The sequence below is a fragment of the Pteropus medius genome, unplaced genomic scaffold (assembly GCF_902729225.1).
Source record: "Pteropus medius unplaced genomic scaffold, Ma_sr-lr_union100, whole genome shotgun sequence".
Lineage (NCBI taxonomy): Eukaryota > Metazoa > Chordata > Mammalia > Chiroptera > Pteropodidae > Pteropus > Pteropus medius.
This window is the reverse complement of record NW_024355327.1, coordinates 2,698,963-2,724,237: the sequence shown is the minus strand read 5'-3', so window position 1 is coordinate 2,724,237 and position 25,275 is coordinate 2,698,963. Positions and strand designations below refer to the sequence as shown.

Here is a 25,275-nt window from a genome sequence, read left to right as displayed (position 1 = left end):
TGACAATTAGCAGTGACCTTGTAGGATTGTGAAGATGTAATGAGCCAGGGGCACAGTGCCTAAAGCAGAATAAGTGTTCCATCCATGAACCCCCCCAGTCACAGGCCTCTGCTCCCTTCCTGGCTTTGTCACTGTGTGTAGTACAGTTACCAAACAAGTATGTTGCCCCTAGAGTCCAGGGACCGCCGAACGACTCTAATATGTCTGCTAGTTTGGATGGGTTGGGAGTAAAAAATGTTACCTTTGGAGTGAGGCTCATAGTTGCAACTCCAAATTAGAGGGAACACAGGGTTTTGGATTAGAGATATCCCCTTCTCCTCTTTGTGAGAAGATAGGAACACCTAGGGGACACCTAGGAAGAAGTCTTGGTGGGGGAATTGGTGGAGCTGGAATTTGAAATCAGATTCATCTAATCAGAGATCTCCTTTCTTTCTTCCTGCCAGGGCTTAGCCAGATTTAAGACCCTCCCTCAGGAAGGCGCCGCCAGTCCTGAAGTCTTGGCCAGCTCTTGCTTTTGGACTTAAAGACCTGTTGTTCCAAAGTTCCAAGCAGCAGCTCAGCGGCAGGATCCCCGCCCGGCTTCTTGCCCCCGGGTGGAGCCAGTCCAAATGAGAAAAGCAATCAGTCTCCGAGCAAAGGTACGCGAGGGCTGGCAAGACCGCCGCAGACGCGGTGCGAACGACTCCCCCCGCGCTTCCCGTTGCAAGAGTCTGCGAGCAGGACTACTGTGTGGCAGTGGGAGCAGAGGGTGCTGCCCAGTGAGCCCCAATCCCTTGACGCTTTCTAATCACGTATCCCTAACTGGCAGGGACCCACAGGACACCGATTTTCTCCTTCCCTAAACGTCTCTGTTGAGCACAAAGTCCGGCATTCTTTCTCTTCTTTCTGCATTCCTCTGTTTGCCAAATTATTTGTACACTGACCATATATTACATTTGTTTCATTTTCCTAAATAAAAAAAAAAAATCTCTTATTTCCCTGAGTAGAAAAGTAATTTGTTTACTTCAAACAAAAAGACATAAGTAGGAGAAAACACATTTGTCATCCAACTCGCATCCTCAAAAACAGCCGCCGTTGTGTTTCCATCCAAATCTTTTTCTCTTTAAATGATACATGTAGAAAAACGGTCCCTCGACTTCCTGTAACTTGCTCTGTCCCTTTCCCCCCTCTAATGTGATACCTCACTGGACATCAATCATTCCAGTGCTCCTTTTCGCCCACCGCGTGCGTCCTGGGTCTCGCCCATCTCCCACGCCTGCGCGCGCCTTCGAGCACTCGTGCGTGCGCGTCTCTGCCTAAGAGACGGGCCAGGAGACGGAACCTCGAAGAATTTTTTGTCGTCAGGAAACTGAGTGCGCGTGTGCGTGTATGCGTGCGTGCTCACCATATGAATAAAACAGTATATCTAAGGGTAGATCCCCAAGAGGAAGAATGTAGGAAGGAAAGAAGGTATGAAAGAAATGAAAGAAGAAAGGGGGGAAAAAAGAAAAGTAATTAAGAAGAGTGAAAGAAAGGAGTAAAGAAGGAAAGAGAAGGAGGAAAGCAGAGCAATGAAGAAGGACCGAGGCGCCTGGCGGTGGGCTGGCCAAGGCTGGACGCGGTGCAGACGTCGTGCCCTCCTCTAGCTCTCCCCAAGACGGGGGCCACGTGGTCTTGCCCCCACTTACCCGACCTGAGCAGCACGGCCCGGTAGAGCCCCGTGGCCTCGGCGGGCCCCCGTGTCCGCTCGCTCAGCCTCTGCGCCATCCGCCCGCGCGCGCGACTGCGGAGCGGTCACTGAGGGCGGGGAGCGCACGCTGGAGCGCAGTCCGGGGCCGGAGTGTCTCCGCGGCGGTGACGCGGCCCCGAGGCCCAAACCCCGACGCAGATCAGATTACCTCCGAGGCCCGAGCGCCCGGAGCGGAGGCGCCGCGGTGGGGGAGAGACAGGGGGCAAGGGCAGGTCACCCGGTCCAGGGAGCAGGCAGTGCGCGGGTAAACGTCCGGCGTGAGGACGCCTGGCTCCGCGGTTCCAGGGTCAAGGCGACAACCCGGCATGCTGATTTCCAGCCTCCACCTCCCACCCACTCTTCTCCATTTCCCTGGCCACTGGCCTCCTTAAATGCTACAAGCAGGTGTGGAAGTCTGAAGTGTTATCCCTGGGATCGGATCCCAGCGCCACCAATTAATAGCTGTGTGACCCCATGATTTAATTACCTAACCTCGCAGAGCTTGTTTTCTCATCTGCAAAATGGGGATATCTATAGTACTTATCTCACAGTTGTGAGGGTAACTGATATATCTTATAACGGTAGCTAGCACAGAACAAAAGCTATACACTAACATTTTTTAAAAAGTGTTTTAAGGCATCCTGGAATTGGTGGCACTGAGAAGCAGGGGACTTAAATGAGGGAAGAAGGTTGTGGCGGGAAGCCTGTGGGACACTACAAGATTGATTTCTCTGGCTTTGAGGAATCTCTTTAACAGAGGACCAACCAAAAGAGTCTAAAGGTGGAGGAGCAAAGTCAACCAGGAGGATTTGGAAGATATAAGAAGCTGACAATTTTGATTATCTACTCTGTTTGGTGCTGTGCTAAATCTCTTCTAAAACAAAAACTAATGTGTACAGTGTGCTTTATGTCCTATTTTGTTTCATCTTCACGACCCTTTAAATTAGAGTCTATTGGCCTTCCAACTTTACAGATGAGCAAATTGAGGCTCAGAATGGTCAAGCGATTTCTCTGAGAAGTGATTTCTCTCGTGTGGTCTGACTTCAGACATGGGCCACTCTGCTCTATTACCTCTCTGTTATCTTATGGACTCTACAAAAACGCTTAAGAGTAGATATTATCTTCAGTTTGGAGAGACATAGTTGAGACTCAGGGAGGTGAGGTGGCTTGCTCATGCTCACACGGCTAGCTGGAGGAGCAGAGTCCGTCCCAATCCAGTTCTCCACCTACAAAATTTACGCCCTTGAAATCTAGACCCCCGGAGCTGTCCAGGGTCCTGGATGGCATCTGTTTAAGGCTATACCTGTGTGGACTAGGGAATCTTGAGGTGGCTGTTGGGGCCTCGGCCACACAGTACCACTTCTCTCTGCCTCTGTGTCCTTTCCAGCCTTGGAGCCTACTAGGCCAACTGCCAACCAAATCTTCTCTGGCTGGCCCTTGGCCACTGACCAGTTGTAGCTTCTGCTCTGACTCAGAGGTCCCTGTACTTCTCTGCTCCTCAGTCACCACCCAAGAACCCCATGTGACCCCACTTTGAGCTTCAGGGACCTCCCTTATTGGCCAGACTGATAACGTCTCTCATCAACAACCAGTCACCACGAATGCTAGACATTTGGCCTTCACTCTCTCATATGCATTTTTCAGAGGATGAAGTTATATCCTATTTACCATTTTTCCATTTAATCCACTATTTGATCAAGTATGGTTGTGCCTCTTTTAGAAATGAGAAAAATAAAGCTCAAGTGACTTGCCCGAGATCACATAACTAGTTAGGAATGGAGCTGGAATTTGAACCCAGATGGTGCCAAAGTTTTTGCTGCAGGGGGTGGGAGAAGGTGGGGTAGGGGGTAGGGGAAGTGGGGAATCAAGCCAGTTGTTAAAAAAGGAGGGAATTCAGGAAAATTGTGACTAAAGAATATGCATTTACAGAGCATTCCAAAAGGATTAACTCAGGTCGCACCCCCCAAGGAATTCTAGGCGTGTCTGACTTACCTGAGCCATTTAGTCTCTGCTTCTCATTTTCATTATGAAATACGGCCTGAGGAGAGTATTCTTTCTGTGAACAGAAAGAAAGGAGGTGGAAGTGAGGCCCCTCTGTTCCTTGGCAGGGGAGGAGTGATGAGATGTTCACAGTGTCCCTAAGTCTTTTGACCACAGAAGGAACTGGTCACAGAAGGGACTGGTACCTTTCAGAGAAACAAATTCCTATGGCCTTGGAGTGTGTGTGTGTTTGTGTGTGCGTTGGGAGACATTTATAAGACTCATGGTCTTTTAAAAAAAATAGATTGTTTTTTAGAGCAGTTTTAGATTTAGAGAAAAAATTGAGAAGATAATACAGAGAGTTACTTACACCTCACACTCAGTTTCTCTGTTAACATCTTACACGTATGTAGAGGTACATAGATATAGTATGGTGCATTTGTCACAGTTAATGAACTAATTTTGATACATTATTATTAACTAAAGTTCATACCTTAGTCAGATTTCATTAGTTACCTAATGTCTTTTTTTCTGTTCTGGGATCCTATCCAAGATACTACATTGCATTTAGTTGTCATGCTTCTTTAGGCTCCTCTTGGTTCTGATAGTTTCTCAGGTTATTTGTTTTTGATGACCTTGACAATTTTGAAGAGTACTGAGATCCATGTGTTTTTTTCTTTTTAAGTTGAAGTCTTATCCATACTGTTCTTTCTTTCTGGGCTTCCTTTTCTCTATCTTCCTGGCAAACTCCTCATCCTTCAAGGGCCAGTTCAGAAGGATTTAGAGTTTGGTTCTCCAGGTCATTTCTTAGATATCTTCTCTTCTTCCTCTACACTCATGACTTTAAAAAAAACTCTGAGCCAATGATCCCCTAATGTATATTTCCAATCTAGATTTTCACTCTGAGCTTAAACTTTGATCAACAGGCTACTTGACATCAACACTTGAAAGTCTTAATAGTGGTCCAAACAGAACTCTTGGCCACTCCAGCCCCTAACCTGTTCCTCCCCTATCCCCCCATCTTGGTAAGTAGCTCCACTCTGGCCCTTTCCCTCAGACGGGGGACCTCTTTGCCCCATCTTCCTGAAACCACAGTCCTCAGATCACTGAGGCATGGTAAGTTCACCTCCTGAGCTCGCTTCAATCCATCCACTTCTCCAAATGCCCCCACCCTAGCCCAGCCACCACTGCAACATGCCTGGATGCCTGGATGCCTGCAGTAGCTTGTCTTCCTCAAGCCATTTTCCACACAGATTTCAGAGCAAGCTTTTAAAAAGTAACTCAGACTCTGATCCTGCCCTACTAAAAACCCTTTGGTACCTTCCATTTGTACTTGGAATCAAACTCACACACTTTGTCCCGGCCTTCAAGGCCTCTGCTACCTGGCCCCTCCTTGCCAGCCTCTCAAATCCCATCTATTTTTTTTCTTTTAATGTTCAAGGGCTTGGAATGCCTCAGTGAATCACATAAAGGTCCTTGACCTGTGGAGCTGGCATTTTAGTGGGAGAGATAGAGAAAAATAAATAAGTGAAGTGGATGGTAGGTTAGAAGGTGATAGATACCATGGAAAAAAGGAACATCAGAGGAGAATGTGGCTAGTGGTAAGTGCTAATAAATGTCTGCTCAAAGGGTTCTTATTAAGAAGGTGAAATGTGAGCACAAACTTGAAGGAAGCAGGAGAGTCAGCCAAACAGATATCTTGGGGAAAGGTGTCATAGACAGAGGGAACAGCTAGAGCAAGAGTCTTGAGGCTGGAACATGTGGGAATATTCAGGGAAAAGCAAGATGGTCAGTGGGGGGGCTGGAGTGGAGTGGACTCAGGGGCAGTCATATGAGGGAAGGTCAGCGAAGAAACAGAAGCCGCTTTCCCTCACACCCCACACCCAGCCACTAAGAACTACTTGGGTTCCTGGAAAGCCATGCTGTCTCTTATCTGCCTACATTTGTACAAGCTGTTCTCTCTACTCAGGATGCCCTCCCCAGCTCTTCCTGGCTACTCCTTCTTATCTTTTAGTCTCGGCTAAAATGCCACTTCCTGAAGGAGGTCCTCCTCCATCATGTACTCCTGCAGCACTGCAGACTTCTTTTATATTAATATTCACCACCGAACTCTGATTGTTGCAGCCCTATATTCTCCACCGGACAGTACTTGCCTGTTTGCAGCTGTCTCCCCAGGGCCTAGTCCAGAGCTGGGCTAGCATTGGATGCCCAAAACTGATTTACTGAAAGAATGAATGAAGTGAATGAGTGAATGAATGAATGTACCCACATAGGGAGCTCTGGGCTCTATGAGGAAAGTGGTAATTCCACAGAGAGTAAGCCAAGGCCAGAACCAAGGGAGGCCACCTGCTACCTACATCTATTCAGGGTGGATGGAAGGGCCTGGATTCTGACGTTTCCCCGAGGTGCTTCCATTTTGAGCCCTGCCACCAAGGAGGGCATAGAAGAGGGATGGTGTTTGGCATTTGGCCAAGCCTCTTTTGTGTTTTTTAACAAAGAGATTAAGAGGACCAGTAACCTCACCCGTGAAAGAAAATTCCAGGACATAGAAAAAGGACCCACTCCAGAGGGCTCGAAGGGGCTCTAAGTTTCTTCTCACATCTCCCCCGACAGACGTGGGCAGTGGGGCCGGGTCCCTAGGGCAATGCTAACATTACAAAGCCAGAATTTCATAAGGAGCAGCTCCCAGAACTGGAGTTCAAAGAATTGTCCTGCGCATGGCTGCCAACTCCTCTTGCAAGAAGAACTTGGAAAATCAGGCCAACCTGTGTCCATTAAAACCTCAGTGACCAAGCGAGAGGCCTCTCTCCTTTCAGTGACTGGTGTTTGGTGATTGAGAAAATGTTCACTTGCGTGCAACCACTTGTGAAGGCAAAGCTAATCTGAAAAGCCACCTAGATCTTTTCTGATGTATTATAGATAATTGTTAGTCTTTTTCAAGGATGGTGCTGATAAATACAGCCAATCTTCATTTGTTCATACCATTTAGGGACTGGAAGATTCTAGCTTAGATATAATTTTGCTTAGCGAGAGTTAGCACACATGATACATTACCAGAAGAGATACTATTGTATATTGTATAATATACCCAACTATAGCTGAACACAACTCAATATTGGCTGAAGCCAAAGACATTTGCTTTTCTACTGTCCTTCCTGTTGCCACCACCTGCCTCCTTTATATGCCCCGATGTTTGAGAAAATTTTCTTGGGACTAGTCCGTGGTGAATTTTCATGAATCTGTCTCTAAAGTCTCCTCTTCTTCATTTTGCTGCTGCTCTTGGAGGCTGATGCCTCTGTTTGAGAAGTGTCAAGGAGACCGTGGACCTATAACACATCTACCTTAGTCTTCACCACAGGATGCATGAACCAAATAACACTTATAGGACCTTGCTTTGTTTGTAAACATTTTAATAATTGAGGTATAGCACATGTCCATAAAGTGCACTGATCCTAAGTGTGCAGCTCGATGAAGTTTTACATATGTGTTCACCCACACACCACCTCCAAGATAAATATACAAAACATTCGCTGCACCCCAGGAGGCTCCTTCATGCCTCTTCTTAGTCAATGCCCACCTTCTCCCAGAGTAAGCAATATTCTGACCCCTATCACCAGAGATTTGTCTGTTGTTCTAGAACTTCACATAGTTGGAATCATAAAATTTACTCTTTGATGTCTGGCTTTTTTCACTCAACAGTATGTTTGAGATTCATCAATGTCATTGCCTGTCTCAGCAGTTCATTCTCTTTATTGCTGAGCAGTATTGCATCGTATGCTATATCGCAGTGTGGTTGTTGTTCTCCCATGCATGGATAGGTGGGTGGTTTCCTGTTTAGGCTGTGACTAATGAAGTTGCTATGAACACCTTTCTATGAATTTTTGGGTAAATACATTGCTGGTTTGTGATGGGCAAATATCCAGCTGTGGGATTGCTGGGTCATAAGGTAGGCGAATTTTAGCTCTTGTAGATACTGTCAACAATGATTGTATCAATTTATGTGTTGTGCTTTTGTATTTTCAAAACATAGATTTTTTTTTTTTGACACATTGAGGTCACTCTTATGAATAGCTCTTTTGATTGGGAGAGAGGCAGGAGGTATTAGCAAAGTTGCATCTTAGATAAACATAGATGGGCCTGAATTCTGACCTTAGGGGCAATGAGGGTAGGATCTTAAAGTATTTGTCCTTGTAACCTAGAGTGAATCAGAGGGAAGTGTGTCTCTGGGTGTCTTTATGTACCTCTTCCCATTAAACTGTAAACATCATGAGAACAGGGACTGTAAGAGCAGGACTTATTCAGGGATGTTTCTTCAATGTCTAGCATAGTTCCTGGCACACAGGTGCTTAGCAAAGAAAAACCAAGCTTAATTGTTAGCAAGCATTTATTGAGCATTTCCTAGAGCCGGGCACTGTGATAATACTTTATTAATATGGTCTCACTGAAGCCTCATTATATATCAAGCCTCATTTGAGATTAGGGAAGAATGGAGTTCCTGGTTCACAGATGAGAAAGGAAGCAGAGACCTTGGACAGGTTAAGATACACAACTGGCAAGTGGCGGCATTGCATTTAGACCAGAGGCAGCCTGACTCAGGAGCCTATGGTCTTAGCCACATTCACGTGCATGCATGTGGTGGCAAGAGCTTCTTCTCCCCCGCCGCCCCTACTCCATTTTAGACAAAAGAAAACAGGCTCAGAGAGGTTAAGGAACCTTTTTCACAGAGTCAGCTGGGCTAGCCTTCCCACCAAGCTAATTATTGAAAGTGAAATATTTTTAACGTGGACTCTTGGCTGTTGTCACCTTCTCCCATTCTTCATTTTCAAATCCATGGCCACTGGGCATCACAGGGCCCTCTGTGAGCCTCCGCCTCAGAGCCTCATTCTCACAAAGCCACCTGTGTTGTGTGAGGAAACACCTGCTGCTTCTCTCTCTTTCATCCGAGGGATGGAAAGAATCAAACCCAGCAATCCTTCCTTTAAAGCTCCAGGCTCTGTTTGAATAGGGCGCCAAACTCTGGGACTTGTTCCTCTCCAGGGATCCACTTACATTTCACTGGTGTTGGGTTCTGAGCTGAAGCGCCTTAATGGGGGCACTGTCTTCCATCAGAGGAAGTCTCTGTGATTCCAGTCCCCAGGGTCCCCTCATCACTACATTCATTTCAGCTCCTCAGGCCTCAGAGGCCCAGGACACTGCCCTTCTGGAACCCAAGCTGAGGCATTGGATGAGGAGCCACACCCCCGCCCAAGGGACAGAGGGGCAGCCTTCCTCTCCTCGCTTGGACTGGGTGGGTGGGCTGTTTAATTCTCCTTAAAAGCTTGTAAAATAGTTTACACAAGCAACATGTAAATCCATTGCTGCTTTAAACATTGGAAACAAACCAACTGCAGATACATTTAAAAGTAGCATTTCCCCTTACTGTACCCTCTCAACCCCAATCTCATCCCTTCCTCAGTTATCACTGTTTTTGATGCCGTATGTGTGGGTTTCGGTCATTTTCTTTCTTTCTTTTTTTTTTTTTGCAGCTTGCTTTTTAAACTCTGCAGCATGTCTTGTGGATATTTCTATGTCAATACATGTAGGTCTACTTCACTCTTTTAATCTACTGCAGCAAGATGCCCATAGTTTTTTGTTTGTTTGTTTGTTTTTTAAAGCCAATCCCTATTAGTTGAACATTTAGGTTATTTCCAATTTGTCATTATTACAAGTAATTCCGCTCCAAACATCCTTGTGCTTGCCTCTCTGTGCATGGATATGAGCATTTCTTTAGGGCAGGTACTGTTTAGTAGAAATGCTGGGCCAAAGGGTACATATATTTTAAATTTTAGCAAATGCAATCGAACTGCCATCCAGAACGGCTGTACCACTTCACACACCCACCATCAGTGTATGAGATTGCTAGATAGTCCACACCCTCATTAATTCTGGCTGTTATAAAACTTTAAGTTTGTTTACTAAAAATTAATCCGCGGTATTAGAAGTCAGGATAGTGGTTACTTTTGGGGACATGGGGGATGGGAAGGAGCATGAGGGGGCTTTTGGGTTGCTGTTGATATTTTATTTCTTATTCTGAGTAGTAGTTATGCAGATAATTTTCAGTTTCTCCAAATTCATTGAGTGGTATACTTATGACAGGTGCACCTTTCTAGGCTCAGAGGAGTGAGGTGACCTTCCCAAGATCACTAAATAGTCTGACTGCAATGTCCTACCCTCTTTACCACCCTTTAAGCAGCTTGTGTGACAGGAATTGAGCAAACCAGGCATGATCTCAATTCCTGCAACATCCCACTGAGGTAGCTATACTGTCATCCCATTTTACAGATAAAGGATTGCAAAGGTTAAATAACTTGCTCAGCTTACCCCATTAGTAAGTGGAGAAGTAGGGTTGAGCCCATGTCTGCCTGACTCTAAAGCTGGGATAAGGCATACATCCCAATGGGATGTCCTGCAAAGATGGAAATGTTTGATATTTGTGCTGACAATAGAGTAGCCTCTAGCCACATGTGGCTATTGAGCACTGAAATGTGGCTAGTGCTACTGTGGAACCAAAATTTTAGTTTTAGTTAATTTTAATAATTTAAGTAGTCTGTATTGGACAGTGCAACTCTAAGGAGTCAGGTCGGGAGGAGAATAGCTGTAGAGCACAGGCACAGATGACAGAGCCGCTGTCCCGATGGGAAACCATCCAGCCCACAGGAGGGTCCCATTTGTAGACAAAGCCCACACACTGCTAGGTCTCATTTTGGGCACCAGACCCTCTGCTTGTAGAAAGAGGCAGGGCTTTGTAATCACATGTGGCCTAAACAAGCCTCTTCATCTAAGACTCAGTTTTCCTCATGTATAAAATGGATATCAAAATAAGGCCGGTTTTAAGATTAAAGGAGAGAATATACAGTGCCTGGCACATAACTGGCATTTAATAAGCTAATTAACAGCTGTACTGTTATCACAATTATTATTATAGATCTGAGGCTCACTTGTAAACTTTTAAGTTTTTTCATTATATAATGGTAAATCATATTTATGGTAATAATTTAAACAATGCAGATAGGTATAAAACGTGACCTAAAAAATCTCCAAATACTTTACCCCCAAATCCCCTTCCCAAATAAAACCACTATAAATAGTTTCTTATGCCCAGGATATATCTCCACTTCCATAAACACCTAAAAACAATTCCAATCTATCCTTTTGAAAAGTGCAAAAGGAATCCCACTAAATGCATTATTCTGTAACTTGCTTCTGTCACTTTCTGATATCTCAAGGACACCTTTCCACATGTGCACATTCAGATCCACCTCATAATTTTCCTGTTCTCACAATGTTTTCTGGTAAAGGTCATTCATGACTTATCTTGCAGATCCTTACTGATGGACATGTAGTTGTTACCATTTATTTTGCTGGTGTGAATGATGTTTCAATGAGCACTTTGCACATGTCTTTCTGCACCTGGGCAAGAGCACCCAAATGGAGGGGAAATTCTTTCCAGTAGGATCCCCAAGTCAGTGACTGAGGTATTTTCAGCTATGATAGATCTTTGCATAAACAATCTCATTTTAAAACTCTCAGCAGCACTGGACTTTAAAGGAATGCTCTAGCATGTTCTTCTGAAAAGACTCCTTAAGTCATGCCGATGATCACCCCTGGAATGTATTTGCTGGGTGTGTTAGGAATTTTGGAGAAAACAGATTTTTTCCTTTAAGCAGATCTGGTTTCTAAAGGTTCTGTGGCGTAGGGATATGGACAGGGCCAGGGGAGGGGTCTTGGCCAGGGGGCACCTGGAGGTCAGGGAACTGGATCCTTACTAATCCCAGCTTTGGCCAGCTGCAGGGGTCGAGGGCCAAAACTCTGCCTTCTTGGGAGGCCAATCCTGTCGGAAGCAGGGCTTTATTGCTTATGAAATAATGCAGCCAGGGAAGCCGCTGAGCCTGCTGCTGAAGAGGAAAGGGAGCAGACACCCAGAAGAGCCTTGCCAAGGACTGGACAATGGCAGTTCCCAGCAGGCGTAATCCAAACGGCCCACAAACATAAGAAAAGATGCTTGGCCTCTCCAGAAACCAAAGAAATACACACTCAAGCAACAATGGAGTATTGTTTTTCACCGATCGGATTGGCAAAATTAAAACAAAATGATACCTTGTGTGGGAGAGTGTTGGATACCCAGTGTGGGGAAAGGGATACTCCGGTACACTCCTGGAGGGAGTGTTGATAGTTTTTATAATAGAAAAAATAATTTGTTAATATTAGTTTAGGAAAAAAAAAAGAAAGCTGATAACTGTCTCAACTGTATTTGCCAGTCTAAATGCAATTATCCAGCCCTTGCTCTGAGCCCTGAAACTAGACCGCTGGTAATTTCACAGAGAAGGAGATTAAGGCTATGGATGGACACCCTCCCAAGATCTCCTGCTCCACCAGGTGTCCCTCCATCCACTCTCTGGTCTTCGCATTAGCTTCGAGGCTGATCAGAACTTCCAGCCCGCGCTTTTGAAGAAGGGAGACACAAAAAGCCTTTGTGTTTCTGCCGAGGTCCCTGAAGGTTGTCCGTTGATGGAGCTGGTTGCTAGGAGATATTTCTCAAGAAAGTTTCCTTTGGAAAATGAGCTCAGGCTCTGCCCACAGCCCTATGTTATTTTACCTGGGAGAGAGGCATCCAAGCATGTGTTTCCTCCAAGGTATTAGAAGTAGATCCAATTCCTTCTCTCACTGGTTTCTCCAGGCCCCAGTTCAGAGCGTATCCTGGCTGAAAATAGTTCCTGTGTCAGACAAACCCGAATCCTGGGGACAAAGGGCCATTTGAGATGACCTGCCTTCTCTCTCTATTATATAAATGGGAAAACTGAGGCACAAGTTGTTGAGGGACACACAGAATGAGTTAGTGGCAGGGTCATGATTCACCTTTCTCATTACTGCACAAGGCAGCACTCCACCCCAACCTCCAGCTTTGTATGGTGAGATGGCAGGAACTCAGTGTATGACAACTGAGTACATTTCTCTTTATTAATCTTTGGGTTTCAAAGCATTTGAGGAAGCAAATGATTACTTTGCTCAAAAGGAGATGAGCACTGGGAATTTACTGGGCATCTACTATGTTCCAAACCATAGAGTAGGTGTTTTAGTGTCTTCATCTGTTCAGCCTGACTTCTGGATTATCTTGAGGTCAATTTCTACTGGCTGTTTTGTTTTTGACTAAGGATCACATTTTCCTGTTTGTAGGTCTAGAAAATTTTGATTGTATACTGGATGTTGTGTGTGATGTGTTGTAGAGACTCTGGATTCTGTTTTCTTCTTCTGAAGAGTGTTAAATTTTGTTTTAGCAGGTGGTGCAATTACTGGCCAATCCCTTTGAAATTCTGTGGGATTTGTTTATACTTTGTTAGAGAGGATTCATGCAAAGCTCAGTCTATTTCCCAAAGCCCTAATTTGGCAGGACTTGCTGCTCTGAACTCTCTGTGCCGAGGATCTTGAAGGATTTGGCTTTAGGCTATGTTAGGGCAGGTCTAGAACAGCCCTTCCACTAGAGCATAATTCTCACTTTTAAGGCATGGCTTTTTTGGCATTTCAGCACAACGCCTAGATCGAAGGTCTCTCTAATGACTGAGCCATTTACCAGCAGTGTTACCTTATGTGAGTCACATCACCTCTCTGAGCCCCAGTTTTCTCATCTATAAGCAGGTGCAGACTTGGAAGAATTAGAGCTAGTGAATGGAAAGCGCCTAGCGTGGGGCCTGGAATAGAGTAGGTGCTCAATAAATAATAGCAGTTAAGAGTTATCATGATTTTTAATTTTCTTCATTCACTTTTCTAAATTTTCAATACCAGTCATGGATTACTTTGGTTAATAGAAAAAATAATTTTGCTTAAGATAATTATGGGGAGAATCGATTTGTCTAAGAGCTCAGAGCTAGTCAGCGGTAGAAACAGATGAGAGCCTGAGAATCTTATGGGGGGGGGGCGTCTTTCCAGAACAGCCCCTTTCTCATACCTGAAACAACAGGTATAACAGCAGCAGCAATAACTACCTTAAGAGCCATGCCCCTTGCCTGTGCCAAACCTGCAAGGTTGTGTAATTAGCCCCATTCTATAGATGAAGAAACTGGGGTTCAGAGAGGTTGAGTCATTTGCCCAAAGTCCCACAGCTGACAAGTAGCAGAACTGGGATTTGCCTCCTGTACCTGGAAGAAACCACCTAGTCCGCAGCGTCCAAACCTGGCCTGGATTCTCCCTCCTCAGACCCTCATGGAGGACATAGGGGACACCTGGGTTTTCTGGAATGGGGTAAAGGCAAGGAAATCAGCAGTGAGACCTGGCCCCAGATCTCATTACGCCAGGGGAGATCGTGTTTCCCCCGTTCTGGCACTGTGAGCCGGGCAGAGAAGCGGGCAGGCAGCCACTTCCCTGGTTCTTCAAGTAGAAAATTACAGGTGCCCGAAATAGCCTGGGCATTCTTTTATTTATGAATAAGCAGCGAGTCTGTGGAGCTGGAATGGTTGTGTGTAGGAGATTATAGATATTTCTTTCCACTGGCCACTATCCTGGGGTCCGTAGGGATTCCTCTCTCAGAAGGTGGGGGAGCTGGCAAGAATGGGGTGGGGGCGTTTTCAGGGTGTAGTCATGGAAAAGGAGACCTGATGGCCCCAGGAGCTGGCAATGGCCCAATCCCGAGGGCCTGAACTCCCAGGGGGTGAAAGGATGAGATGGCAGACATGGGTCTGTCGCAGCTACCACATCCTTGCCATGTGATCTTGGGCAAATGGTTTAACTCCTCTGGGCCTTCATTTCTTCTGTAAAATGGGATGAGTCCTAAACTCACAGGAAAGTTAATTTTCTTCTGAGCACAAACTTAACACTTGCTCATTATTGACAATATAGAAAATGCAAAAGAAAAGAAAACCCACAAAATGACCACTTTATCCCTCCATTGTCCCTCCCCAATTAAGACAGGATAAACATTTGGGATATGTCCTTCCAGTCTTTCTTTCTATGAATGTATAAAAAAATGGCTGGTAGAGCCCAATACCTGAGCCACGGTGCTCTAAAAATGGAACCCTCACTTGGAGTCAGTCAACAAACCTTTACTGAGCATTGCCCTAGGCCCTGGGGTAGTAGCTTAGAGGCAGGTTTTCCCAACATGCTTCACATCCTCCTTCCATTTCTCCAACCCTCTGGCAATAATCCCCAACCCCGAGTCCCCACTCAGAGCCACCTGAGGGGTTGTGAGGAGGGAAAGCCATTTTGCAGGTCCCAGACGTGGATGTAGGGCCAGAGTTGGGGCCTGGAGTCTCCTTGTGGAAACATCTGTGACTTTCCCTCCAGCAGGCCTTGTGCACAGAAAGGCTGGCATAGGCATGGCTTGCTGACTCTCCCTCCTGGAGGGTCGATGTGGGAAGCTGTTGTCCTCTCCCCGGGCTACGTCTTGACTAATTAATACGTAAAATGCTTAGAATCGGTGCCTGGTACACAGTGTGCAGCCAATACATCTTAGCTCCAGATATGATTATTACATCATTATTATTCTGAGCTGGGAGTGAGACCGCCTGAGGCCATTCCCTTTTGGAAACCGATTTGTAATGAACCCGAGGAAACAGCAGCAGAATCACTTGCAGTCTGGAAACGATAAGATAACACTTCTGTTTGTTAGGTACAGCGCTGTGGGCCAGACACTGTGCTGAATCACCTCACTTGCTGCCTACAGCCCCCAGACTAAATGGGCATCTTTCGTCCCTGAGACTCAGAGTTGTGAAGTCACTCTAGCAAGGCCACATGGCTGGCAGGTGGCAAACAGGTTTGTCTGATGCAGGATCCCTCATTCATGAGGCTCGGCCTGTTGGGATGAGGAAGCCTGTTCCTGGCCCCTGGGAAGCTCGCTGTCTGGTGCAGAAGCCCAAATTTGGAACTTTCCCCCAAGTTCTCTGGGTTTGCTGAATGGTAGAGGCAGAAAGCTGTGGGCTCTGCGGTCAGACTGTCTTGATCTCTACTCTGACTCCTCCTGGCTTAACTTCTCCGAGCCTCAGTTTCCCATCCAGAAAATGGGGATAATAAAAGTGTTGCTGAGAGGATGATGTTAGATAACATACAGCTCCTAGAATAGGTGTGAGCCATAGTAAGTGCTCAATGAATCCAGCAGTTAATAACTTTATCACTGATGTTATTCCCAGGGGGCACACTGAATTTTTCAAGAACAACCTTCCTTTCCACCCTGATACCCCCTCCTTAGGGTTGGATACCTTAGGGACATTACCTTCCTATGAGAGATGAGCTTGGAAGAGGCTCTCTGTCCCTACCCAGCCCTTCCAAGATGCTCAGCCTCCCATGGCTGCCAAGCCCTTGCCTTGGGATGGTGGAGCCTTTGCCAGGCAGCAGTCAGAATGTAGGTAACTTCAGCCTTTATGCCAGTCTGAGGTCTACATGTCACATCTGCCAGACAGCCTTCTGGCTCAGCTCTTGCAGGCACCATGACTCTTTGTAGCCTGTGGCACCCAGGGAGGCAGGCCAGGGCTCTGCGCCAGGAGGCTCCTGACTATGGGCAGAGCAGGCCAGGGCCACAGGAATGCCCAAGGCTTGAGACAGTGAGGTCACCCTGGGACATCCCTCACTCTCTCCAATGTTCACCTGGCTGAGCCTGGAGAGACATCCCTGGAAAAACTGCCACTGAAACTTTCCACTGATTCTGGCCTGACTCTGGAACGGCAGGATTCAGAGGAGAGGAAGCCTGTGGCCATTTCAGACCCGAGCCCTTAGGTGCTCTGGCCCAGGCTAGACTCACAAAGAGGAGATGTCTGGAACACACAGGTTAAAAATAATTCTAATGCCACCAGGTCCTGGCTATGGGATTTCGGAGTCCTGCTTAAGGCTTTTTTTGCATTAGTGAAGCTGAGGGAATTGGCCTTTAATTTACTTTTTTTTCACTGTCCTTGTTTAATTTTGATATAAAAGTTATTTTATTATAAAATGAGGTGGGAAGGTTTCTTCATTTTCTATTGTCTAGCAGACTTTATATAAAATTAAATTGATGAATTCCTTTAAAGTTTAATAGAACTCACTAATAAAACTGATGGTCTCTTTGTGGAAAGATTAACTAATGATTCGATCTCTTTAAATGTTATTAACTATTTAGGTTTTCTATTTCCCCTTAAGCTAATTTTGTTCAACAATATTTTCCAGATGTTTCTAGAAGGTTAAAAAATTTACAGGCACAAAGTCGGCAATATCATTCACTACTATCTTGTTAAAAGAACTAACTTTTGGCCATATTGGTCTTCATTATCACACATTTGTTTTCTACTTCTTTAGTTTCTGCTTTTATTTTTATTTTTGCCTTACTTCTATGTTTTTTTTGGATTGGGTCTGTTGTTCTTTTACTAACTTCTTAACTTTGACTTTTAGCTCATTAAATCTCAGGCTTTTTTCCTAGCTGCATTTAAGGCTATAAATTTTCCCTTAAATACTGTTTTAGCTGCATCCCGCACATTCTGATATATAGTATTTCATTATCGTTTTGGTCAAAAGATTGTCTTGATATATTCTTTGGCCAATTTAGAAGTGTTTTATATCTTCCAAATGTATTTTAGTTTCTTTTTTAGTTGTTCATTATTATCCTTTAATTATGTTGTAAACATACACTATGATGTATATGGTACTGATTCTTTGGTATTTGGATTTTGCAATCTAGAATATGTAGGTTTTGCAACCTAGAACATGTGGTCAACATTTGTAAATTCATGAGTGCTTGAAAAAAAATTTATAGGCTTCTAAATATGTCTTTTAAATCAAGTCTGCTGTTTTTAAAAAAGAAAGCAAAAACCATAATGAGATACCAGTATACATCCACCAACTTCACAAAAATGAAGATGTTTGAAAAATAGAAGGTGTTGGTAAACATTTGGGGCAACCAAACACAATGCCAGTGGGAGCGTGATTTGCTATAACCAGTTTGGCTTTATCGAGTAAAAGTGGGAGTGATGGTAGAATACTTCACCCCCAAATATGCCTCTTTGGCATAGGGTTATTTTGAGCTGAAGACACTTGAAAAACAGTAGATGCAAGAAGAGTGCTGTGACCTCCCCTTTTCCTTCTGAAAGCAGGAGATAAAACTCTCATTTGCAAGATGCCCTCCTTATACCAGGAGGAAAGAAATGTTCTTATCACCAGCCACAGGAAATTGAGACCAAGAGAAATCTACATGAAGAGACCTTGTTGAAATAACTCTTACCTTCCTTTAGTTATCCCATATATTTCAGTTACTTTTCCTCAGTTGCTATTCTTTGTTCAACCTGGTATATAAGCAGTGGAGCCTATCCACTTTTGGGGTCTTCATTTTCCTATAGGGACTCCATGTACACGTAAAAAATTTATAAGTTTTCCTCCTGTTAATCTCTCTTAGGTTGATTCAATTCCAAGGCCCAGGGAAGACCCTGAGGGTAGAGGTAAAGCCTTGCCTCCCCTACAGGCGAGAATGTATGCACCCTCAGACTCAGTGGTCCTACTTCTTGATTGATACCTGAGAGACACCTGGACACTCTGAGACATGCACAAGAAAGTTCACAGGAACAGTTTTAAAATGGTGAAGTTCTGGGAACAACCCGAGTGTCTATCAGCAGTAGTGTGGGCAGATGAATTGTGGCATATTTGTACAGTGAAACCACTAGTCGATCTTGCAGATACTTTACAGATACACACAACAATGTGCATGAATCTCAGGAATACATAGTAAATGAAAAAAGCACATTGTAGACGAGGACACACACCAATCCCATTTATGCAGAGCTGGAATCATCAACAATTTACAGCTTAGGGTTCTGTCATCATATCTGGGAGGGAAAGTGGTGACCTCTGAGAGCAGGGAAAGGGGAAGCATTGGCAGGGGCCCAGAGTGTTTCCAGGTAATGGTCAGGTGCTTTTTTCTTTAGCTAGGTGGTCAGATATACGTGGGTGTTTGTTGGCCATGCTTCATTATACTTTATGTATGTATTTTTCCAAGTAGTCTTTTGTAACTATTTAATATTTAGTTAAAATAATTTAAAAATTAATAATAATAGTGCAAAAATTATTTACCTGTCCAAAAATCATCTCTGAGGAAGAATACGACAAATATTATGCAAGTAATGTAGGGAGGAGGCATGAGAACTAAATGTTAAATCAAGCTATATTCAGATGGCCACACTACAAAAAAACCTACAGACCAAAGGAAGATTCCTGCTGGAATTACTAATAAACCAAAACCATTTACCCATACTGTAAAGGGTAAACAGAGTCTTTAAGTCATACCCTATATTCATTCCCTACTGCCAAAAAGCATGGGAAACCTATAGATCAAAGGCTGGGGATTGCCAGCAGGCTTTCTCATCTCACGCCCTTACTTTCATACTGTATATCGATACTATCAAAGGAAAATTGGTAAACAAAGTTTAAACTGTAATTCATAGAAACTAAAAATAATATGTAAACTGAATTCCCTGGACGCTCAGGGTCTTTCTGGTTGTGTTTTCTCTCTGTCTCTCTGTCTCTCTCGGCTCTCTTACTCTCTCTGAGAAGAGACTACACTCTGTCTATGGAGTGTATCCCTTCTCTAATAGACTTTCCTTTTGATTCTATCTCTGGCGTGCCCTTGAATTGTTTCCTGTGCTCGGTCAAGAACCCTCCCTCTCCGAATGCAGAACTCGAATCTCCATTTGGGGGGATTCGCCCTGTCTTCCATCACAAGGACCAATTCATTCGGCACCCTTTTCCCAGGAAAACCTGAATTAAGTTATATAAAATGACCCAGGTGGAGATTTGGGAAGAAGAAAAGTAACTAGCCTCAGGTGTGGCTCCTGAGCAGGCCTGGTCTGGGCCCGCCTTGACCGGGGGCTGAGATACGTAAGCCATGGGTCAGACTTGTTCTTCTCAGGTATTCCAGCTCCTGGGACATCCCTCTCTCAAAGTCCACGAGTTTCTTCTTGATCACTTCATGGAATTTAAGTGATAATTCAAGTTTTTAGCCCACTGGCTGTCAGAAACTACATCTCCATCATTTTGAGATCTTGCTTTTTCTTCCTCTGCTCCAGGGCTGTTGGTGGGTAGAGGGCTTATGTGTGGGGCAGGGGGAGGGTAGTAAGGCATCGAGAAGGGGTAGCTGGTCCTTGGGGACATCTCCATGCTGATACCCAATTCTAGTCATGGTTGATAGTACAATTGGTTTTATGATTTTCTGGGAGCTGATGGTGAAGCCTTGTGATGAAGGGTACCTATTCTAATTCTCATCAGTCAGTCTTTCATTGTGGCTTGTACTGTCTGTCTGCCTGAGCAAACTGACTGATGAGTGGCCCTGGGCTTGGGCTCTTCTCTGCACCCTAGGCTTGAGGCAGCATCTGGCACAGAAGTGGATGTTCAGGAAATATCTGTGGAATGAACGAGTGAGTTCCCTGCATGGTAGCTATGGGTTCACACATGCCTATTATATGTCAGACCTGTGCTAGGTGCTGAACATCCAGAATCAGTGACAGGTAAGGTCTGTGCCCTCATGGAGCTGACATGCTGATTGGGAATAACCAAGGATGGTGGTAAGTTCTATGAAGCAAGAACTTCATAGCGGGAGGGGTCAGGGGAGGTCTCTCTCAGAGCTGAGATGTTAAGGAGCCTGGCAAGAGCCAGGGAAGAGTGCACAGGTAGACTTTTGCTACATTGTACATTTGCCACGAACATTTGTCACATTGCACACTTCAAAATGACCTCAAAGTGTTCCCGAAACCTCAGGTGCGTAAGGAAAAATCCCTGGATTATCCTCTCAAACAGCATTGCTGCCTGGTTTTTGGCTAAGTTCTGCAGGCTCTGGGTGTAACGCCCCAGTCCCCATCCTGAATTTTCTTGGGACCAAGATGTCACCAAGACCAAGCCAGGCTCTCCCAGCTTCCCCCGGGAAGACTCCCTCATTGTTTTTGTTCTCCTCTTAGATTTCTAGGTCACAGAAGAAAAGTTCCAGCTCCTTGCCCTTTCCCTCTGCCCCACAGCCTGAGATCTGATCTCTCACTTAAACAAAGCCCCTCGTTCATCTCAGCTTAGGAGACACAATGTTCTGAAAGCAGATCCCTGGGCCCCAGCAAGGGAGCTGCGTTTTTGGGTTTCTGCCTTCTCAACAGCCAGCTTTTGAATTGGCCCCTCCTGCTCCACCTCCAAACCCTTTCATGATAGAAATTAAATTCTTCTGATCTTTAAGGCCCCTCTTCAGTGCTGCTCCCAGTGGGACTGAAGCCACAGCGTCCAGTAACTCTACCCAGTAAGGTGAAGATTTACTCTAGCTTGAGATGCACACCTTCATTTTGACACTTAAAAAACAAGTCACTGAGAATGTGGGCTGTGGGGCCAGATGTATCTGGGTTCAAGTCCTGGCTCTGGCACTTGCTGCCTATGTGACCTTGAGCAGTGAACTCTTCCTCTCTGAATCTGGGTTTTTGTTTTGGTGAAATGGAGAAGTCATACCTTTGTGGCTGGGTTTATGGTGAGGTTTCCATGTGGGATTTCAACTATTAAAAAGCATATTTATTTTTATCTTCAGGAAGTACTCCCTTTTTACGGATGAAAAGGATGGAGGCCTGAGAAGAATTGTGACTGCTTAAGCTTTTGAACTGTTTGGTTGGTTACGGTTCATCTCGTGGGTGTAGGTCAAGGTTGGGCTGCATCTTGCAAGTTCTCTGCAAGCCCTTGGCTTTTGTGCAGGTGGGAGGAATCTGGAGGCCACTTGCATTAACTCAGTGATCTCATCCAACCCCTTTATGGCTGTGAAATGGGGAAAACAACCCAGGCCAGGGGTTAAGGACATCGCATGCTTGGAGTCCTGGCCCTACATCCTTTGGTGGGTGATGGTTCCCACTCTCCCTTCTCCCCTGCCTGCTTTGACAGCGGTGGAAACTTGAAGCCTAGAGAGGGAGATGGTCTTGCCCAGGGTCATTCAGCGCCTCTGAGCAAAGGCTTTTTCATATTAGTAGACTGGGAAGACTGGACTAAGAGGAGGTGCATGAGGTATGGAAAAAGAATGAAGAAAATATTCTTCTCTCTACCATCCAGGAAAGAATATTTGCGCCGGGGGCCTGAGGATGAGGTAAAGGTGGCTCTTCTGGCTCCTTTTCTCCTTTCCTGCCAGGAGGCATGAAAACATCTAGGGGTGAAAAAGAGGCCAGGTGAGCACCCAAAATGCGTGGGGAGCAGAGGGGCTGAGGTCAGGGAGGATAGGCTTGTGGTTTTCTCATTCTGGAGAGTTTCCCAGGGACTTTCTCTTTGTATCTATGTCTGTCTCTGTCTCTTTCCTCTCTCCCAGTCTGTCTTTTTCTTTTTCTCTTAGCTCTATTTTGAATCATTGAGCAAAAGAAAGGAGAGGGAAAAAAAGTTCTCGATCAGAGTCTGAGGCAGACACACAGTTGGAGTTTTTGTTGGGGGGAGAGGTGCTGTTGCAGGGTGAGTGGAGGGCTAGATGGGGGAGTGGGGACTTAGGGCCCCACCTGAAGCAGCCCTATGGCGGTCCCAACTCCAGAACCAGAATTAGGAGGCCCCATGGGGCTCAGGAAGAGGAGCTGGCAAACCAGGAGACTCTTTCAGTCCTTGGGACACACCATACTCTTCAGGCCTCGGCTTTGGCAGATGCTACTGTGTCCTCAGAAACTTCTCCCAGCCCCCTGACCTGGTTAATCCTTCTTCATTCTTCAGATCACAGCTTGGGAATCCAGGAGCTTCTCTGGATTTGTGGTCCCCCTTCTGTGCCCTGAGTCTTCTGTGTTTCCCTCATCAGAGCACCCAGCACCTGCCCTGTCATTGCTAGTGACTGCTTTCTCTTCTGCTGGGCTGTATACCCCGAGGACAGGACCTGAGTGCTGTTCATTGGTCTGTCTCCGGTGCCTGGACCCTGGTACCCAGGAGGTGCCCAGTCAACGCTTGCAGAAGGAATGATGAGGAATCAAGGAGGATTTTGCATTCGGCCAGGAAGATGCACAAATGGAGTCTCTCTCTCTCTCTCTTCTCTCTCTCTCTCTCTCTCTCTCTATCTCTCTGTTTCTGTCTCTCTGTCTTTCTCTGTCTCTGTCTGCTGTCTGTCTGTCTGTCTGTCTCTGGTGGGTGCTGAAGGCAGGGTGGGGAATGTGGGAATTTAGGTCAGAGCCTTAAAGCTGTTAAAGGGAAAGGAGGAGATGCGTGGGAGAAAGGCCACCTTTCCTCCCAGCCTAAGGTTCCGTGTGGATCCTTTTATGAGCTTGGCCTTCAACCCCACCCTTGAGTTACTCCCATGGGGACCTAGCCTCCCTCTCTCTTTCACTTCCTTCCGCAATTTCTTGAGCATCTATTCCATGCTAGATGCCGGGGACACAGTGGAGAGCTGGAAATCAAACATAGTTTCTCTTCCCTTATGGATAATCACAAGATTAAATACGAAATTACAACGTGGTCAGTGTGGTGGAGAGAGCGTTGAGAACATAGTGAGCTTTGCCGTAGTCTGGGGAACTCAGGGGGAGTGGTGGTGCCACGGGTCCCTGAGGGAGCTTTACCCACTTTTAATCTCTCTGGCCCCTTGCCAGCTACCCCTGATAATCCTCCAGGCTTAGTAAAACCTGAGACCTAGTTATGCAAACGCAGCTCTGAGACAAGCTTGCCCCCTCTCTCCCCTTACTTAGGTCCCCTCACCCTGCGTAGATACACTCAGCGAAGTCTTCCTAGAAGCGTCAGCTGAGCTGGCATCTTTCTTCCTTTTCTCCTTTGATTTCTTTCCCTCCCAAGCCAGGCTTCCAGCCATAAGGATGGAAAGGAAATGTTTTAATCTTGGAAGAGGTGATTGCAGGGCTATAAGTGACATCACTGTGTATTCACAAAGCAACATTCATTTCTCTGAGCAGACCTAGCCAGTACCTGGGTACAAGGATCCACAGGTAAAGGGTGGACCGAATTTACACCCCTGCTTAACCCATCCACTCATTGACTTTGTGCAGTGCCCAACCTATACCTCTGTTTGACGCAGCCCTGGGCATTCAACTCTGGAACTCAGCTTGGGGAAGCCAAGGGCAGAGAAGAATGAAAGCCCTGTGGGTGACTTTGGGGGAACAGGAAAACTTCCCTTTCTCTACTTTCAAAGATCACTCTGCCTGCTTTCAAATGCCCCTTTCAGCTGCTGCCAGTACGTCCCCCATAGCTCTCCCACCCCACCCTCTGTCCCTGGGCTTCCCCCGGGGAAGAAAGTTCAGCTCCAACTTTTCCAAGGGTTTCAGGCCAGGCCATTCTGAGGGTGGGGTGAATGAGATGGGGAGGACAGTCCACAGTGCAGGGAAGGACAATATGTTTACCAGTTTGCTCAGCCTGGGGAAGAAAACATTCAGGGACTTTCAAATCCAGGGGCTGAACAGATGTAGTAAAAGGTAGGGTAGAGGTGGGGGAGCTGGGACCAAATGACGAAGTCAAGGGTTTGGAAAGCCAGGTTCACAATACCAACATGTGTGCTTGCGCCTAATCCCAGAACCCCCCAAGAACGTGGCCCTCCACACTTAGCTGTCCCCTAGTTGGCGCTAATGACTGGGGCTGGCTCTCTGGGCATGTGACCTGTGCAGTTGCAAATGCACTCATAAGGCTCCTTTGCTTGAATTAATGCTCTGCTGTCACCGTCTTATGACTTGTTATAATTTTTGTACAAGGGGCCCCGTATTTCATTTTATTGCATCCTGCTAAGGACAAAGTGACTAGATCAGTGCCCTGAACTTTATCTCTGGGCTTCAGTTGAAAGGTCTGAAAAGGTACCCACCTCCTTCCAAAAGATAATTGGAGTTTGTCATTTTTACCATGGTTGGGAGGGGCATTGGGAATCATTTAATTCAACCCCTCAGTTCCCAGATGGGGAAACTGAGAATCGAAGAGGAAGGAAGGTGTCTGAGGTGTTTCAGGCAATTTCTCACTTAATCCTTACAACAGTCATACCAAATTTGGTACAATTTCATCTCTATTTTACAGATGAGAAACCGAGGCTTGGACGTCACCCAGTGAGCGAGGCCAGAGCCTTGACTTAACCCCTGGCCTCGTCTCCCCTGGCTCTCATGCTTTCCAAAGAACCCTGAGCCCGACGCATGGGTCCCAGTTTCCTCATCCGCATCATGGGTGTTGCAGGGTGATGGGAGGATCTGAGGTAAGTATGCGATGTGCCTGGCCTGATCAGTGTCACCTGGCTGGGCAGATGTCAATGCAACCCCTTGGCCCTGCCACTTCCTTGCTGGTGATCTCTGAGCCTCAGTGTCCTAGTCTATAAAATGGGGATGACAACAGCAGCCCTCTCACAGGGCGTTTGTGAAGAGTATGTGAGAAAAGCAGGTGGCGTGTCTATCTCATGGCAGGGTGCAGGCCTCAGGATGTGCACTGAGGCCCAGAGCAGGCCCGAAGGGCACAACAGCTCATCTGTGAGTGTTACTCATCCGAGACTTGGACATGGCAGCCTCTACCTCATCGTTGGGGTAGGGAGGGCTGGAGGGCTGGAGGGAAAGCATGTGAAAGCACCTAGAAGAGTGGCTAGCAAGGGTGGGTGCTCAATACGTGATATCCTTTGTCCTTATCTTCCCTTAGCTTACGACGGAATATTTGTCAGGTGTGCGGTC

The 25,275-nt window shown here is 45.9% G+C and overlaps 1 protein-coding gene and 1 long non-coding RNA gene across 4 annotated transcripts in view; one reads left to right on the top strand and one right to left on the bottom strand.

Annotated features, from left to right (window-relative positions):
* Window positions 1-1,859, bottom strand: part of FAM107A (family with sequence similarity 107 member A) — a 17,490-nt gene extending 15,631 nt beyond the window's left edge. Inside the window, exon 1 of one of the 3 annotated variants that reach the window (XM_039858643.1) lies at window positions 1,668-1,859. In XM_039858643.1, coding sequence (XP_039714577.1) covers window positions 1,668-1,746 — 79 coding nt within the window. In that variant the 5' untranslated portion in view covers window positions 1,747-1,859. The remainder of the gene's footprint in view (window positions 1-1,667) is intronic. The other 2 variants (XM_039858642.1, XM_039858641.1) reach the window with 2 other exon arrangements.
* On the top strand, window positions 228-25,275 carry LOC120599539 (uncharacterized). The gene is made up of 3 exons (XR_005651928.1): window positions 228-638; window positions 24,641-24,816; window positions 25,244-25,275. It is a non-coding gene; the product is annotated as an uncharacterized LOC120599539 (long non-coding RNA).